Here is a 19,213-nt window from a genome sequence, read left to right as displayed (position 1 = left end):
TGGCATTGGCCACTGTTGGTAGACAGGATACTAGGCTAGATGGACCTTTGGTCTGACCCGGTACGGCTGTTCTTATGTTATGTTCTTATTAAATTATGTTAAATAAATCTGTTTTACTTTGTATAAAGCTTACACAGGGTCAATTTGTAAATTGTTCTCCCTCTATATCACTGATAGAGAGATGTGCACAGCTGTGTGCTCCCCCAGGTATTAATCATTTACTCTGTGTTTATTAATAAACAAAAGTGATTTTATTAAGTATAAAAAGTAGGATTTAAGTGGTTTCAAGTAATAACAGCCAGAACAAAGTAAGTCAAAAAGCAAAATAAAACAAAACATGCAAGTCTAAGCCTAATACATTAAGAAACTGATTACAGGTAATATATCACCCTCAAAGATGTTCCAATAAACTTCTTTCACAGACTAGACTCTTTCCTAATCTGGGCCCAATCCTTTCCCCTGGTACAGTCCTCGTTAGTTCCAGTGGACATCTTGGGTGGTAAGCAGGGGTTTTCCCATGACTGGCAGCTCCTTTTGTTATGCTCCACCCCCTTCTATAGCTTTGGCACAAGGTGGGAATCTTTTGTCTGTGCTTGTCCCCACTCCCGCCTCATCAATGGAAAAGTACAAGGATTAAGATGGATTCCAGTATCATGTGACATGGTCTCTGTAAGACCCCTAGTCTCCATTCTTCCTGGCTTGGCCCACACATACACAGGAAGGTTTGCAGGTAAATAAACCATTTGCAACCAATTGTCCTAGTCAATGGGAGCCATCAAGATTCTAAACCACCATTAATGGCCTACACTTTGCATACCGTAATCACTGTAAAATATTGTTGCAACAGTGTTCAGCTTTAAACAATCTGTTTATAATAGAATCACCTGCAATGGACTAACGGCTGTTTATTTTAATGAGAGATAATGATAAAGATGTAAAAATCACCTTTCAGATAATGGGCCATTCATCTGCAATAGAGCAGACATGACTCAGGAAAACATGGTGAAGTTTCTTACTTTGCCACCTAAATGCATTTTTGTACCAAACCATAATTATACCAGTGAATCCTGAATTTGGAAGAAGATAACAATCCCTTTCTCACAAGTTTATGGATTGTTTATCTTCTGATATGCCTTCTGCATGACTTCTCAAGGGATAAGAAGCATGCTGGCATTGAAGAAAAATTAGTAGTTAGGACAGTTTTCCCAGTCAGTAATTCTGATTTTTGGAAATGCATCCCTAAGACAGAAACATCCTGTGGAGACAATGCAGAAAAACATTTGTAAACAAGTAAAATAAAAAGTAGTACCACGACAAATCTTGGAATAATCTGTATTACATTTTGTATAAAATCTCCTCCAGATTTTAATTCATGTTAATGCCAGATGACAAATGAAGTTAGGATAATGCACAATAGTTTATATTAATTTAGTCATGCATGAATCTCAATGGTGGCATGATCATGCCTTTGTGCTCATACTACTGTTCATTCATGCTCACATTAAATAATAATCTATTTTGTACAAGTGAGCAATAATTTCACTGTCCAAAGAGCAATTAACAGATGTAAAACTAAATATCTATTCACATGTGTATAATATTTGGTTGTATTCTGAACACACACAAACATACAGCAAATGTTTTCTCTGGAAAATGTCTGTGTTATGTAATATGTATCATAGTTTTTATATAGCACTTTTTATGTAGGGATCTCAGTGATTTTCAAATGAGGATAAAGCCATGTCTATACCAGGAGCATTTTGCTGTTAAAGGAATACCAATATACTATACCAGCAAAATGCTGCAAGCATGGTTGCAGCTTATATCAGCAAAGCTACGCTCTTGCTGGCATAGCTTATTCCAGCCCTCCTGAGTGAAATCAACTGTATTGGCAAAAGTGCAGTTTTGCTAGTATAACTAGGGAATCTACACTAGTAACTTTTGCCAGCACAAGTATGTTGGTCAAGTATCACACTTCTTTTCAAGGCTGACTCCCCACTCTGTCACTTCTAGTGCAGTTAGTGAGGGCCCGCAAGGATTTTAAAAATTAATACTGGCCACTCCAGGCTTGTATTACACTCCCAAGGTTACAACTTTTCTCTGACCTTGGCTTGGTAAACACTGCCACCACCCAAATGCAAAAAACCCCCTTTGAACTCAGGAAGGAGCACTTGGGAATTCCCCCACACACACCCCGGATACCCTCAAGCCCTTTCACCCCCACTCCAGGGAAGAGCTGAGAAAGAAAACAAAAGAAATTAGTTGTGCTACCAGCTAACCAAACAAGCACAAACCTCTTAGGACACCAAAAATCCAATCCTGTTCTTAAAAAAAGGTAAATTTTATTAAAAACAAAAAGGAAAAAATTACATCTGGAACTTAGGCTTTTTGATAGATCTTAAAAGAAACAATTACAAAAATTAAGCACCCAAAATAGCTTTCTTGGGGATTCAGCTTAAAGTTTACAATCAAACAAAGGCATCAGGGGTTAGCACAGAGGAGATCTGCAAACCAAAATAAAAAATAAACCTAATAGCATCTAACTAAACATTCCCTATCCAAATAATTTCTTCTAGGTATGGAAGATACTTTTTCATACCGGGTTCAAACCTTACACAGCATTTTTGCTTGCAGCCCAGAGAACAATGGAGAAACAAAGGGAAAGCTTCCCCCCCCCACACGCTTTAAAAAGTTCTAGCCTTCCCATTGGCTCTTTTGGTCAGGTGCCCACTCCCTTTTCTTTACCTGGGGACTTTTAACCCTTTACAGGTAAGCAATCAGCCACCAAGAGGATCTTTATAGCTAACTGGCTGGCAGGGTGTCCATAAAAGGGAGCTCTCCCACCACTTTATTTATCACACCTCTTCACACCCCTGACCAACATAGTTATGCTGGCAGAAATCAGTAGTGTAGACATGACCTGAGTATAATTATCTCTGTTTTACAGGTGGAAAAAAGGAGGAACAGAGAGATGAAGTGACATGCCCAAGTCACACAGCAGCTCAGTTACAACTGGAATAACACCCAGGTCTCTTGATACAAAGGGCAGTGCCATGATTGCTAGACAATGCTACTGCACCTTTTGCCAATGACAATTTTAAGAAATGAATGAATAATAAAAATTACTAGGAGCTTGGTATTCTAATTTCTATAAATATATAATGTCTTCTTCAAGTTCACACAGGGAAAAAATAACTCAAAAGATGCAAATTTTTTTCCTTTAAAGCTTGAGTTTAATCTGCAATCAGACACTTAGCTTACTCAAAAAAGCAGAGGATATGAACTCTTCTGACTGACGATAAAATAGGTATATTATTTTAGTCCTAGGTTGTATCTACATTAGGCTCTGCCAAAAATATCCCACCATTGCTACTACTGGTCAGTGGCAGCAGTAGTATAGACAGGGTCTAAGGAAGCCACAGGCATTTTAATTATAGAGTCTTCTAACCATGTTTAGAGCAGTCTAGATGACCTGGGGATTAAAACATCAACAACTACCAGCACCTTATTTAGACTTGGGCTCCAACTGTTGTTGCCACCAGCAGAACTGAATCAGCAATAGCAATAGTACAAAGAGTCTCATGGTATGGTTTCCTCTTTATATTAAATATTTGTGTTTATCTCCACAATCAGTTTGCATTTGTCCAAACTGAATCTCATTTTTTTTTTACCCACAGAGACCTGTTCGTGAAAGGTGCTGAGCTTCTGCTGTTCTTAACAGCATCATTGTGATGTTTAGAAATTCTCAAGCTCAGGGCAAGATTAGTTCATTAAACAGATATGAAGTCTCTGGCCTTACTATCTGGTATCTTTTATGATCTTCAGCTATATGGGTATAAGCTATACCATTATATGCACTTTTAGATTGGTAAAATTGCATTCACGCTAGGAAGTTGTATTGCTTGAACTACACTAGAACCTCAGAGTTACGAACACTAGAGTTACAAACTGACCAGTCAACCACACACCTCATTTGGAACTGGAAGTACACAATCAGGCAGCAGCAGAGACAAGACCAAAAAAAAAAAAAAAGCAAATACAGTACAGTACTATGTCAAATGTTAACTACGAAAAAAATAAAGGGAAAGCAACATTTTTCTTCTGCATAGTAAATTTTCAAAGCCGTATTAAATCAATGATTATTGTAAACTTTTGAAAGAATAATGTTTTGTTCAGCGTTACGAACATTTCAGAGGTATGAACAATCTCCATTCCCGAGGTGTTCATAACTCTGAGGTTCTACTGTATATTGGTTTCTAAATCAGACAAGATACAGCTATACAAAAACTCTGAGTGTATGAGCTCTAAGTGACAAAGAAGATTCTTTCTGCTCAGAAGTCATTTTCCTTTGTGAAAATACATTAATAATTTTTTTAGAAATTAAGGTTACTTGAGGCATCATGGGGAGATCCACCCTATTCATAGAAGAATGCTTCTATCCTGGCTAAAAAAACCCCAAGGAGTCCTTATGGCACCTTTGAGACTGGCTGAGATACAATTTAATGGTAGTGGTGACACTTGTTGTACCTCTTGGTAATTGGCAAAAGCTCTTATTATTTACCTAGTAATTTGGGAAAAAAATATTTAACAAAATGTAACTTTAAAATGCGCTACATACAGTGGTTTAAACTTAATGTGATAAATGAAAGGGATACCCTTTTATGGACACCCAGCAAGCCAGTTAGCTATAAAATCCCTGTTAGTAGCTGTTCACTACTTGCTTTACCTGTAAAGGGTTAAAAAAAAAAAGCCCATAGGTAAAGGGAAGGAAGTGGGCACCTGACCTAAAGAGCCAATGGGAGGGCTAACACTTTTTAAAATAGGAAAAAAACCTTTCCCTTTATCTGTCTGTGTGTTTGTTCTCTCAGGCCTTGTCTACACTACAAGACTATTTCGAATCTACTTAAGTCGAATTTGTGGATTCGACCTCATGAAGTCGAATTTGTGTATCCACAGTAAATACACTAATTTGAATTTCTGAGTCCACAGTAACGGGGCTGGCGTCGACTTTGGAAGCGGTGCACTGTGGGAAGCTATCCCACAGTTCCCGCAGTCCCCGCTGCCCATTGGAATGCTGGGTAGAGCTCCCAATGCCTCCTGGGGGAAAAATGTGTCGAGGGTGCTTTTGGGTAACTGTTGTCATTGAACCGTCAATCACGCCCTCCCTCCCTGAAAGCTCCGGCGGGAAATCTGTTCACGCCCTTCTCTTGTCGGTTACAGCGCGTACGCCACACCACTGCGAGCATGGAGCCCGCTGCGATCATCGCTGCACTTATGGCCGTTGTCAACTCCTCGCACCTTATCGTCCACCTCTTCCACAGTCAGCTGCTGAGAAATCGTGCGAGGAGGCTCCGGCAGCGCGGTGAGGACAGGAATTCACAGAGTGGCGCAGACCTCTCACAAAGCAGGTTACGCCGCGCCGTGGAGATCATGGTGGCAATGGGTCAAGTTCATGGTGTGGAACGGCGATTCTGGGCCCGGGAAACAAGCACGGACTGGTGGGACCGCATAGTGCTGCAGGTCTGGGATGAATCACAGTGGCTGCGAAACTTCAGGATGCGTAAGGGCACTTTCCTTGAACTCTGTGACTTGCTGTCCCCTGCCCTGAAGCGCCAGGACACCCGGATGCGAGCAGCCCTGAGTGTGCAGAAGCGAGTGGCCATAGCCCTCTGGAAACTTGCAACGCCAGACAGCTACCGGTCAGTAGCGAACCACTTTGGCGTGGGCAAATCTACCGTGGGGGTTGCTGTGATTGAAGTAGCCCACGCAATCGTTGAGCAACTTCTCTCAAAGGTAGTGACTCTCGGAAACGTCCAGGACATCATAGATGGCTTCGCCGCGATGGGATTCCCAAACTGCGGTGGGGCTATAGATGGAACTCACATCCCTATCCTGGCACCAGCCCACCAGGCCAGCGAGTACATTAACCGAAAGGGCTACTTTTCAATGGTGCTGCAAGCACTGGTAGACCATAGGGGACGTTTTACCAACATCTTCGTTGGGTGGGTGGGCAAGGTTCATGACGCGTGTGTGTTCAGGAACTCTGGTCTGTTTAAACGCCTCCAGGCAGGTACTTTCTTCCCGGACCACAAACTAACGGTTGGGGATGTGCAGATGCCTACAGTGATCCTCGGGGACCCAGCCTACCTGCTAATGCCCTGGCTCATGAAGCCCTATACAGGCGCCTTGGACAGAGAGAAGGAACTCTTCAACTACCGGCTGAGCAAGTGCAGAATGGTGGTGGAGTGTGCTTTCGGACGTCTCAAGGGGAGATGGCGGAGCTTACTGACTCGCTCGGACATCAGCGAAAAGAATATCCCCGTAGTTATTGCTGCTTGCTGTGTGCTACACAATCTCTGTGAGAGCAAGGGCGAGACCTTTTTGTCCGGATGGGAGGTTGAGGCAAATCGCCTGGCTGCAGTTTACGCTCAGCCAGACACCCGTGCCGAGAGAATATCCCAGCGGGAAGCGCTGTGTATCCGGGAGGCTTTGAAAGCAAGTTTCCTCGGAGAGCAGGGTAACCTATGACTCTCCACTTGCTTTCAAGAGAAACTGACCCTGGGCCTGTGTCTGTATGTGTCGATTTCGATCTGCGGTTACATACCCCGTTCTCCAAGTTTCCCCCACTTCCAAAGCACGTTTTAAAGCAAATTAATTGTAACACTCATTATTAATAAATCTTTGTTTTACTTTGCATTTCTGTTCAGGTGTTGAAACATGGACGCATACTGTGCTGGGCACGGTGTGCACTGATGTACAGACCGCTTGTTCCATAGAGGAATGACATCCTCCTGCTCAGTGATGAGCTGCCAAAATCTTAACAACGGGTTCCCTATAAAAAGTTCTGATTTAACAACGGGTTCCCTATAAAAAGTTCTGATTTAAGGGATGTGCGACAGCATGTATTTTTTGTACCAATAGGGTTACCATACATCCATATTTTCCCAGGTGATTAAGAACCGAAAAGCCTGACATGTCCAGGAAAATACAGATGTATTTTAACCCTACCTAAAGTTCTTTTTTAAAAAGATGGGGCTGAACTAGAAATGAGCTCCGTTTCAAATGTGTGGGTGGTGATCAGGGACAGTCTCAATTTTTGGGTCTTTTTCTTATATAGGCTCCTATTACCCCTCACCCCCGTCCCGATTTTTCACACTTGCTGTCTGGTCACTCTAGGGTGTGCACATGTGTGGGTCCCAGCTGCTCCCTGCCCCCCCTCATTAAAGCACGTGTGCAGGGTTACTGCCCTGGGAACTGCAGGGCACCAGTGGATGTGGGGCTGGCTGCAGATAGGGGCGTGGGGCAGGGCTAGCTGGAGGCAGGGAGTGACACGGGCTGGCTGTGGGCAGGTGATGCAGACGGGCGGGCTGCGGGTGGCTGTGGGCAGGGGGTGGCTGCGGGCGGCTGTGGGCAGAGGCTGGCTGCAGGCAGGGGGTGGCTGTGGCAGGGGCTGCGGGCAGAGGCTGGCTGCGGGCAGAGGCTGGCTGCGGGCAGAGGGCGGCTGTGGGCAGGGGGTGGGGCAGGGGCTGGCTGCGGGCAGGGGCTGGCTGCAGGCAGGGGGGTGGCTGGGGGCAGGGGGTGGCTGCGGGCAGGGGCTGGCAGGGGGTGGCTGCAGGCAGGGGGTGGCTGCAGGCAGGGGGCTGGCTGGGGGTGGCTGGGGGCAGGGGCTGGCTGTGGGCAGGGGCGGCTGTGGGCAGGGGCTGGCTGCGGGCGGCTGTGGGCAGGGGGTGGGGCAGGGGGTGGCTGGGGCTGGCTGGGGGCAGGGGCTGGCTGGGGCTGGGGCTGGGGGCAGGGAGTGGCTGGGGCTGGCTGGGGGCAGGGGCTGGCAGGGGGCAAGGGGGTGGCTGGGGTTGGCTGGTGGCAGGGGGCGGCTGTGGGCCGGGGGTGGCTGGGGGCAGGGGCTGGCGGCGGGTGGCTGGTGGCAGGGGGCGGCTGCGGGCAGGGGGGGCAGGGGGTGGCTGGGGCTGGCTGGGGGCAGGGGGTGGCTGGGGGGTGGCTGGGGGCAGGGGCTGGCTGTGGGTGGCTGGGGGCAGGGGGTGGCTGGGGGTGGCTGGGGGCAGGGGCTGGCTGGGGGCAGGGGGGTGGCTGTGGGTGGCTGGTGGCAGAGGGCGGCTGTGGGCAGGGGGGTGGCTGGTGGCAGGGGGCGGCTGTGGGCAGGGGGGTGGCTGGTGGCAGGGGGCGGCTGTGGGCAGGGGGTGGCTGTGGGTGGCTGGGGGCAGGGGGCGGCTGGGGGCAGGGGGTGGCTGGGGCTGGCTGGGGGCTGGGGCTGGCTGGGGGCAGGGGGGTGGCAGGGGGTGGCTGGGGCTGGCTGGGGGCAGGGGGTGGCTGGGGGCAGGGGGTGGCTGCGGGCAGGGAAGGCGGGGGAGGGGCGCAGATACTCACACGGGGGGAGCAGCAGGATGCAGCCGGAGCCCCAGGGCCAGAGTTCCAAAGAGCAGCAGCAGCAACGGGGCCAGGAGGCAGCCCCCAAGGCTCTCACAGCACAGCGCAGCGCCCCCCGGCGGCCGGGAGGAGGAATTACAGGCTTCCCCGGCAGAGCCCATCAAAGCTTCCCTCGCAGGGAAGCTAGTTAACAAGCGGTTCTAAAACCGCTTCTAAATTTAACAACCGGTTCGTGTGAACCGGTGCGAACTGGCTCCAGCTCACCCCTGCTCCTGCTCCTACATAGGTCTCTGGGGTGGGGGACGGTTGCAAGTGGTTGTGCATGAAGGGGAGGGATTGCAGGAAGGGGTGGGTTTGCAGGAAGGGGCGAGTGGTGCCTTCTTTGGATAGGGGTTTGGATGACGGCAGTGGGCTGCGGGTTTGGGCGTAGGAAGGGGTGAGGGGTGTGGGGGAAGGGTGAGTATCTGTCCGTGGATGAGGGCTCTTGTTGGGGCTCAGGGCAGCGGAGAGGCTCGTTGCTACGGTGGAAGTGCATGGTAAGGGCAGTGTGCCTTAACATTAAGGGGGTGGCAGGCGCTAGGACCCTGGACAAGCATACACATCACAGAATGACCCGGGGCAGCATACACCACACAGAGTGACCCTGGTGCCTACTGACTGCAGTGTGTGTGTGCCCTGCAGTTGATCATGGCCCCAAGTCTATACCCTGGTAATGTAGGCTATACCGTGCAATTATAAATCCCCTCCCCCCCCCATACACAAAAAAATCCTCTGACACGAAAGACGTGACCGAAACAGTGAATAACAGCAAACAGCTTTTAATAATCTAATACACACTGGGGGGATGAAACTTGGATTTGGGACTGGGTGAGCCTGTAAGGGAAGCACTTCTACAAATTTATAGCGTGAGAGGTGTGTGGTACATTAGCGCTATGCAGTGGTGCAGTGACAGTTCTCACGGCCCCTACCGCCCCGCCGTCTTGTACTTTTGGGTGAGGGGGGGGCAGGACTTCTTGGCGGGGGAGGGCGGTTGCAGATACACTGCAGGGGGGCTCTGTCCTCCTGCCTGCGGTCCTGCATAACATCAATAAGGCGCCGGAGCGTGTCCGTTTGCTCCCTCATTAGCCCAAGCAGCGTTTGAGTCGCCTGCTGGTCTTCCTGCTGCCACCAGTCCTCCCGTTCGATGTGTGTGCGATGCTGTTGACATAGGGTCTCCCTCCACTGTCTCTGCTCTGCCGCCTCGGCTCTGGAGCAAGCCATCAGTTCCGCAAACATCTCGTCCCTAGTCTTTTTCTTTCGCTGCCTAATCTGCGCCAGCCTCTGTGAGGGGGATGCCAGGGCAGTCCGGGAAAGAGCCGAAGCTGTGTGATGGGAAAAGTAACTGATTTCCTTGAACAGATACATGTTTGCGAACAGTGAACACAGTCTAGTCAGTTTCTCTGAACAAGACCATACAGGGCAACAAGTCTCACGAGATCTCAGGACAAGTTCGAGATTTCGGAATACGCTCTCATTGGCTGCGGCACTGCACAGGAGAGCGGACAAGTGGGGAGAGACAGCTGAATCCGTCTAGCAGACAGTCCTGGTAAGCCTTACAGTACATTCTGCTTATCAGTTAATGGATAGCTGTGCCCTCCCGCTAAAGGCAAACTGGAAATCATATACTCTGACCCTTTTCCAGCCACTCCCGCCAGTGCACGGGAAAGATCAATGTATGCTTTTCCTATGTGGCCTACAACACGTGGCTGTTAAGCGAGGGTCATTGTTATGCAAAGTAAAAGTCAACCATTCACAACAGTAACAATACACTAATTGCCCTAATTAGATGCAGCATTTCATGAACGAGATCACCCTGATGCGGATCCCTCGGAGTCACAAAGAGCGGATGCTAAGGGAAGCCCTGCAGAGACCAGGACCATATGCGGCCATGCTTGTGGAGGCGATGATTCCCATCTACATAAGGATGTCCTGGCGCGGAAGAGTGTGCTTCCACGGAGCACCCAACAAGGCACCTCTCCCCAGGAACCTCCTGCGGAGGCTTTTCGAGGACCTAAATGAGACCTTTCTTGAATTGTCCCTGGAGGATTATTGTTCAATCCCTATATGTGTGGACCTACTTTTCATATAGTTTTTCATTGAAATTTTTATATATAGTATTTCTATTTTTTTATACCTGTTTTATAAAAAATAAATGTTTACATGTTTATAGCACTTACCGCCTGATCCTTCCCCTGATTCAGAGTCCGGGTTAACGGCCGGGGAGGGTTGGTAGGGGATCTCTGTGAGGGTGATGAAGAGATCCTGGCTGTCAGGGAAAGCGGTATTGTGTTCGCTGTCGCCTGCGCCGTCCTCCACAGACCCTTCCTCATCTTCCCCATCGGCGAACATCGAGGAGGAACTGTCCAGGTTCACTATGCCATCCACTGAGTCCACGGTCACTGGTGGGGCAGTGGTGGCAGACCCACCTAGAATGGCATGCAGTGCCTCGTAGAAGCGGCATGTCTGGGGCAGGGCTCCGGAGCGTCCGTTTGCCGCTCTGACTTTTTGGTAGCCTTGTCTCAGGTCCTTGATTTTCACGCAGCACTGCATTGCATCCCGGCTGTATCCTTTCTCTATCATTGCTTTGGAGACGTCCTCGAAGGTCTTTGCATTCCGCTTGCTGGAGCGCAGCTCCGACAGCACAGACTCCTCGCCCCACACAGCGATCAGATCCAGGACTTCCCAGTCTGTCCATGCTGGGGACCTCTTTCTATTCTTGGATTGGCCGGACTCCTCTGCTGGAGAGCTCTGCATCGTTGCAGGTGCTGCGGAGCTCGCCCCAATGTCCAGCCAGGACGTCAGATTCAAAGTGCCCAGACAGGAAAATGAATTCAAATTTTCCCGGGTCATTTCCTGTGTGGCTGGTCAGAGAATCCAAGCTCCGAATGCTGTCCAGAGCGTCAACAGAGTGGTGCACTGTGGGATAGCTCCCGGAGCTACTAAGTTCGATTTGCATCCACACCTAGCCTAATTCGAGCTAGCCATGTCGAATTTAGCGTTACTCCACCTGTCGGGGTGGAGTACCAAATTCGAACTAAAGAGCCCTCTAGTTCGAATTAAATGGCTTCCTGGTGTGGACGGTTGAGCGGTTAGTTCGAATTAACGCTGCTAAATTCGAATTAAAGTCCTAGTGTAGACCAGGCCTCAGAGAGTAGAGACAGGGCTGGAGCTATGCTGTAAAAAGCTCTAAACCAGGTATGAAAATCACCAGATCATACCTAGAAACTACTCAGTTTGAAACCCCAGATATGTAAGTAGATCAAGAAATGTCTACAAAGACGTGACTAGGTTTCTCTCTTTTATTTCTTTATGGCTTGTGGACTCATCTGTGCTAACCACAAATGCTCTTGGTTTGCTTGTAACCATTAAGCTGGACCTCAAGAAAACCATTCTTGATGCTTAATTATTATATTTGCTCTTTTTAAATCTAGCAATAGCCTAAATTCCAGATGTATTGTCTTTCTTTTTGTTATTAATAAAATTTACCTTTTTTAATAATGGGACTGGGTTTTTTGTGTTCTAAGAGGTTTGTGTCTATGGGCTTGGCTACACTTACAAGTTGCAGCGCTGGTGGAGGCTTTCCAGCGCTGCAATTACACCCCGTCCACACTTGCAGGGCACAACCAGCGCTGCAACTCCCTGGCTGCAGCGCTGGCTGAAAACCCATCCCGGCAGGGGTATAAGAAGTGCAGCGCTGGTGATCCAGCGCTGCTCAGCAGGTGTGGACACTCACCAGCGCTTTAAGTGTCCTCCAGGGAATAAGGAGTTATCCCAGAATTCCTGTTCAGCCACTCTGCTCATCAGTTTGCACTCTACTGCTCTTGCCTCAGGTGACCCGCCCTTTAAATGCCCCGGGAATTTTAAAAATCTCCTTCCTGTTTGCTGCAGCCAGGTGTGTGTGGAGTGCAATCAGTTAATCTTTCCAGGTGACCATGCCTCCACGTGGCAAACGAGCCCCAGCATGGAGCAATGGCGAGCTGATGGACCTCATCAGTGTTTGGGGGGAGGAATCTGTGCAGGCACAGCTGCGCTCCGGCCGTAGGAATTACGATATCTTTGAGCAGATATCAAGGGCCATGCTGGATAGGGGCCATGATCGGGACGCACTACAATGCAGGGTGAAAGTTAAAGAGCTGCGGAGTGCCTATTACAAAGCCCGCGAGGGGAATCGCCGATCCGGAGCTGCCCCCACGACCTGCTGTTTTTACAGGGAGATGGACGAGATACTTGGGGGTGACCCCACTGCCAATCCCAGGATAACGATGGACACTTCTGAGCAGGCTGGGGGACAGGAGGAGGAGGCGGAGGCGGCGGCGGCGGGGGGGGGGGAGGAAACCGCGAGTGAAGCTACTGGGATGGGGGAAGACACCCCAGAGTGGGCATGCAGCCAGGAGCTCTTCTCAAGCCAGGAGGAAAGTACCCAATCGCAGCAGCCAGCAGTTGCAGAAGGACAAGCAGAGGAGCGGGTTAACGGTAAGTGGCTTTTATTTTCTAGGTGGAAATGTTTCTGGAGAGGAAGGGGGGTTATGGCTGCATGCATGCCAGCCTCTAGATGTGGAATAGCCCATTGATGTGGTCTATCACGTCGCGGTAATCTGCTTCAGTTATCTCAGCAAAAGTTTCATCCAGAGCGTGGGCAATATGCCTGCGCAGGTTTATAGGCAGAGCCACTGTGTCCCTTGTCCCAGTGACGGTGACGCGTCCGTGCCACTGTGCTGCCAGTGGTGGGGGGACCATTTCTGAACACAGGCAAGCCGCGTAGGGTCCCGGGCGGAATCCACATTGCTCTAAAAGAGCCTCCCGCTGTGCCCTAGTGACTCGCAGAAGGGAGACATCTTCCAGGATTAACTCCTGTGAAAAATGTTGGGAGACTCTTTAGTGAAGAGATAGGGAGATAAGATCACCCCTGCAGCTGCATCTTCACTCAACCCCTCTAGCACTCCAGATTACCCAAAGCAACCAGCTCCCCTCTATCACTCAAGCCCCACTTCTCCCTCTATAAGCACCCCTCACTCACCATTTCGTGGCTTCTGTTGTGTTATGCGTTTGGGAAAAGAATGCTAAAGTGAGAACTCCCTCAGTGTAACAATTCATGTCTGGAGATAGTGGATACAATGCTGCCCGTGTTAAATGTTGTCATTTCTGTGTTTCTACAGTGACCTTGACTACTGGACTGCCCAGATGTTCAACATCACAGAGGCTTCAAAATTTGAGAAAAAATCCCCGAAAGAGCAAAGAGGACATGCTGAAAACTGTTCTTCATCACTCTGCTACAGAGAGAAAGGAATTGAAGGAGTGGAGAGAGAAGGAAAGCATGATCCGCCAGAGACATTGGCGTAGAAACGCTGTGGCAAAGAGGAAAAGCACAAAGCAGCTGCTAGACATCCTGTCGCGCCAAGCGGACTCTCTCCAGGCTATCGTAGCCATGCAGGCAGAGCAGTCCCGTGCTGCCCCACAGCCCCCCCCGTCCCAAAGCTTTTTGCCTTGTGCCCCAATGTCAGCTCAAACCGCCTTTCCCCAGCATTCAGGTTCTTACCACCACCAGCTGCCTCCAACACCTGTACGTTCACCAACCAGCCCTGATACCTACCACCACCCTTACCCTCTGCACTCAACCCCCATCACCATGCAGTATATGCACCCTGAAGTGCAGGATTCGTTAAACAGCACTCCAGACAGGACATATGCAAACTTGTGACTGTACAGTTCGCCAACCCACACCCCTGCCCTCTTGTTTTCATGAAATGTTGTGTGTCTGTCTGTCTGTCTGTCTGTCAAGGAAGTTTTTTTCTTTTCAATAAAACAATTCTTGGCTTTGAAAACAGTCTATATTATAGCAGATAGTTAAAGATACCTTAGCCCAGTAAAGAAAGAGGCACTGCAAATCATATTATTATTAGGGATAATAGAATAACAGTGTAAACAGTGCAATTCACTCCCATGCAAGGCAGCAAACATTACTGTTGGCTTTCAGCCTCAAATTCTTCCCTCAAGGCATCCCTAATCCTTGTAGCCTGTGCTGGGCCTCTCTATTAGCCCTGCTCTCTGGCTGTGCATATTCAGCCTCCAGGACTTGAACCTCGGTGGTCCATGCCTGACTGAATGTTTCACCCTTCCCTTCACAAATATTATGGAGGGTACAGCAAGCGCATATAACCGCGGGGATGCTGCTTTCCCCCAAGTCTAGCTTCCCATAGAGACATCTCCAGCGAGCTTTTAAACGGCTAAAAGCACACTCCACAGTCATTCTGCACCGGCTCAGCCTGTAGTTGAACCGGTCCTTGCTCCTGTCAAGCTTCCCTGTATAGGGTTTCATGAGCCAAGGCAGTAACGGGTACGCAGGGTCTCCAAGGATCACAATGGGCATTTCGACGTCCCCTACTGTGATCTTCCTGTCTGGGAAAAAAGACCCTGCCTGCATCTTCCTGAACAGGCCACTGTTCCGAAAGATGCGTGCATCATGCACTTTTCCAGGCCAGCCTGTGTAAATGTCAATGAAACGCCCGCGGTGATCCACAAGCGCCTGGAGAACCATAGAGAAATACCCCATACGATTAACGTACTCTGATGCCAGGTGGGGGGGGGGCCAGAATAGGAATATGCGTCCCATCTATCGCCCCTCCACAGTTAGGGAAACCCATTTGTGCAAAGCCATCCACAATGTCCTGCACGCTCCCCAGAGTCACGGTCTTTCTTAGCAGGATGCGATTAATTGCCTTGCAAACTTGCATCAAAACGATTCCAACGGTCGACTTTCCCACTCCAAACTGGTTCCCGACCGACCGGTAGCTGTCTGGAGTTGCCAGCTTCCAGATTGCAATAGCCACCCGCTTTTCCACCGTCAGGGCAGCTCTCAATCTTGTGTCCTTGCGCCGCAGAGTGGGGGCGAGCTCAGCACACAGTCCCATGAAAGTGGCTTTTCTCATACGAAAGTTCTGCAGCCACTGCTCGTCATCCCAGACTTCCATGACGATGTGATCCCACCACTCAGTGCTTGTTTCCCGAGCCCAAAAGCGGCGTTCAACGGTGCTGAGCATTTCCGTGAATGGCACAAGCACTTTGGTGTCACACGCGGCAGGAGAATCGATATCGATATCATCGTCAGACTCCTCACTGTCACTTTGGAGCTGAAGGAATAGCTCGACTGCCAAATGTGTTGTGCTGGCGACACTCATCAGCACAGTCCTCAGCAGCTCGGGCTCCATTTGCCACAGAAATCGCGATTCACACAGAGAGTAAAACACTCACAATGGCGCCAAACGTTGCCGGAAAGAGTGAATGCTGGGATGTGAAGCGATGCACCATGGGGCGTTGGCACACAGGAAGCGGAATGACCCGCACACTTCCTTCCCCTTCCCACAATACTCAGCGCCAAAACGGCGCCAAAACGGGACGAGGTGCTCTGTGGGATAGCTGCCCACAATGCACCTCTCAATACAGCGCTGGAAAGTGCTGCAAGTGTGGCCACACTGCAGCGCTGGTAGCTGTCAGTGTGGCCACACTCCAGCGCTGGCCCTACACAGCTGCATGACCAGCGCTGTAACTCCCAGCGCTGCAACTTGTAAGTGTAGCCAAGCCCTATGTTGTTTAATTAGCTGGTGAAAACAGCTGATTTCCTTTGTTTCTTTCTCAGCTCTTGGGGCGGGGGGAAGAGGGAGAAATGGCTTGAGGGTACCCTGCAGTGAGGAATTCCCAAGTGCACCTTCCTGGGTCAAAAGGGTTTTTTTTGCACTTGGGTGGTGGCAGCATCTACCCATTCAAGGTCAGAGAGAAGCTATAACCTTGGGAGTTTAATACCAGCCTGGAGTGGCCAGTATTAATTTTTAGAATCCTTGCTGGCAGCCACCTTCTGCTCTTGAACTACCACAGTGGGGAATCAGACTTGACACTTAAAAATCCTGTAACACTTAAGGAATGATTAGACAGGAAGGAAAAAACCTTTTTCACGCTAAATCAGGGAAGTAACCTCATTAGTAATAAGCCCCATGTACATATAATTCATCTCACTCCAGCATCCCTTTAAAAGAACAGTGAAAGTTAACAGTAGTCTGATTTTTCTGTGGGGTGTCTGTGCTTGGGGGCATATTGGGGATTTTGCAGAGGGGTCAGCTCCCTCCCGGAGCCTGCACCCCACAACCCCTCCCACACCCCTGCCCCAGCTTGCATCCCAAACTCCCTTCTGGAGCTTGCACCCCACATCCCGTCCTGCACCCCAACCCCCTGCCCCAGCCCTGAGCCACTTCCCACACCCCAAATCCCTCATCCCTGGCCCCACGCCCAGCCCAGAGCCCATACCCCCTCCCACACCACTACTCGGAGCCCCCTCCCAAACGCCAAATCCGTCGGAGCCCCCCCCCTCCCCCCTCAGGCCAGTGAAAATGAGAGAGTGAGTGGGGTAGGGCGAGTGAGTGATGCAAGATGGAAGGAGGGGGATGGAGTGAACGGAGACAGGACGGGACAAGGGTGTTCAGTTTTTTGTAATTAGAAAGTTGGCTACCCTGTCTGGGGAGAAGTCTGTGGGGGTCTGTGGTGGCAGGTCAGTGTTTGGCAGTGGGTGTGCGCACAGTACCAGGGATCGCAACAGCCCCGGGCCCGGGCCCAGAGCGGACTGTGGTTGCTGAGCCCGCCCTCAAGGTTGTCTCCCTCGCTGGCCGCCACAGCAAGGCGCTGCCACCAGGGGGCCCTGGAGCCCAGAGAGCGGAATCGAAGCTCAGCCGACTGCGGCGGGCAGCCCCGCGCCCATGGGAGCCAATGGAGCTCGGCTTTGTTGCGCGAGAGCTCAGCCTCTGAGCCAATCGGCTGCGGTTTTGTAGCGCGGCTGCCGGGCCGTGACCCGGGCGTCATGGCCGCCTGCACGGGGTGCCAGGCCTGCTGCCGCGCCGGGCTCAGGGAGCTGGCCGCGGCCGGCAGCTTCCGCCCGCTGCCCGGCACCATGAGGCGTTGGCTGGAGCCGGCCGCTCGGCTGGTGCAGCTGGCCCAGGCCCGAGGCTTGCAGGGCGGCGCCGGGGCCTACAAGGCGGCGTCGGTGGACGTGGGGAGCAGGTAACGAGGGGGCGGCCGGGAGAAAGCAGCGTCCGCCTGGGGGGACTCAGTGCCCCCCCCACCGGACCGGGGACCGTCTCCTTTCTCCCTGTATCCCGGGGCTTGTGCTAGCCCCCGCGCCTGCCACGTCTTCCCGCAGTCCCAGAGCCCTCTGCTCCCTCCCAGAGCAGCTGCCTTCGCTGCCCTGCGGCCTCCCATCCCGAACCCCCACCCCCTTCTCAGACCAGCCCTCCTCGCTGCCCTGTGTCTTCCACCTTCCCTCAGAAAATTCCTCCTCGCTGCCCTGCGCCCCCCGCAGCCCCCTGCTCTCTTCCAGAACATCTCCCCTTCACTGCCCTGTCCCCTCCCAGAGCGATTCCTGCAGCAGGTGTGTTCTCCCCTCAACATTTCTTCCTCTCCCACCCCCCACCATGATTGGTTACTTTTTTCTTACTCTGACCCCAGGATCGTTTCCCATTTGAGTATGTCTCATTGAGCTCTGCTCCCCACTGCCCATTCATGTCCAGTATCTGCTGAGAAGTGTGTGTTGGTGGGGAGGTCTGTGTAGCTTTGCTTCAGCCATCCCTTTTCCAACCCACAATCTCCCAATATGTAGCTAGTGGAGCCAGAAGTGGACCATAATTGCTAAACACGTTGTTTAAAATCCACTGGCCTCCTTTTTTTTTATGCCTGGTCTTATTGCTTACAGTTGATAAACTGCTTTTCAGTAGCCCTTGCAATACCTTGTCATGGTGATAATGTGATTTGAAATTAAAATTCTCCCATCACGATGACTAAGGTGGTTTATGTCATGGTGGTATTGGTGCTGAGTTGTGCTGATACATTTATAAAGTAGAAAAGTATTAATACACAAGCCATTTAAGGTTAAAGTATCTCAGAAATAACCATCCAGATGTGGACTCTTCCTGCACTTTAAGATATAGTAGCTGCCTCCCTTTTCCCCACATTTGATGGTTTTTATTGATAAATTTAATCAGAGGAGCTGTTTGAAAGTTTTAGAAATAACTAGGGGCCTGATCCAAAGTCCACGAAAGTCAGTGGAAAAGCTCCAGTTGACTTCAGTGGGTGTTAGATCAGGGACTAAATCAGTTGAAATAAATAAGAAAACGGAATGTAATTTGAACTTTTTTTCCACTACACTCTCACATACATAGCTGCCAAATAATGGGCATAGTCTTGCCCCTAAATGTACAAGTGTGTGCATCAGATCTTCCACTTCACTTTTTCCCTTCAAGTACTGTCTGCTGTCACTGAGAAAAAGTGTTTGTGTGGGGTGTAAATGGGGTACTTTTTGCCTTGCATATATATACCATCTCATTTTATGTTGATTTTTTAAAAAAACATTTAATCATACACCATTGAGAATAATAGCCATTAATAAGACTCTTAAAACTCTGACGTGTAGGGGAGACTTGCTGGTTTCCAAAAGAATATAGAGCCTTTCACCTCTAGGTCACTGGTTCAAATCTAGCCAAATTCTGTACAGTAACTCCTCACTTAAAGTCGTCCCAGTTAAAGTTGTTTTGTTGTTACACTGATCTGATCAATTAGGGAACATGCTCATTTAAAGTTGTGCAATGCTTCCTTCTAAGTCATTTGGCAGCCGCCTGCTTTGTCCACTGCTTGCAGGAAGAGCAGCTTGTTGCAGCTAGCTGGTGGGGGCTTGGAACCAGGGTGGACCGGCAGCCCCCCATCAGCTCCCCTAATTTCCCTGTGCAGCAGCTGCCAGCAGGCTAGCAATTGCAGCTAT

At 50.1% G+C, this 19,213-nt stretch overlaps 1 protein-coding gene across 1 annotated transcript in view; it reads left to right on the top strand.

The window, feature by feature from the left end:
* The first annotated feature begins 17,225 nt into the window (after positions 1-17,225).
* PNPT1 (polyribonucleotide nucleotidyltransferase 1) overlaps positions 17,226-19,213 on the top strand; it is a 43,482-nt gene continuing 41,494 nt past the window's right edge. The window contains exon 1 of the mRNA XM_045010231.1: positions 17,226-17,463. Within this exon, the coding sequence (XP_044866166.1) occupies positions 17,264-17,463 (200 nt within the window). The 5' untranslated portion in view covers positions 17,226-17,263. The remainder of the gene's footprint in view (positions 17,464-19,213) is intronic.

This window comes from Mauremys mutica, chromosome 3, assembly GCF_020497125.1.
Source record: "Mauremys mutica isolate MM-2020 ecotype Southern chromosome 3, ASM2049712v1, whole genome shotgun sequence".
NCBI lineage: Eukaryota > Metazoa > Chordata > Testudines > Geoemydidae > Mauremys > Mauremys mutica.
The sequence above is the reverse complement of the archived record's forward strand: the minus strand, read 5'-3'. Positions and strand labels throughout refer to the sequence as shown.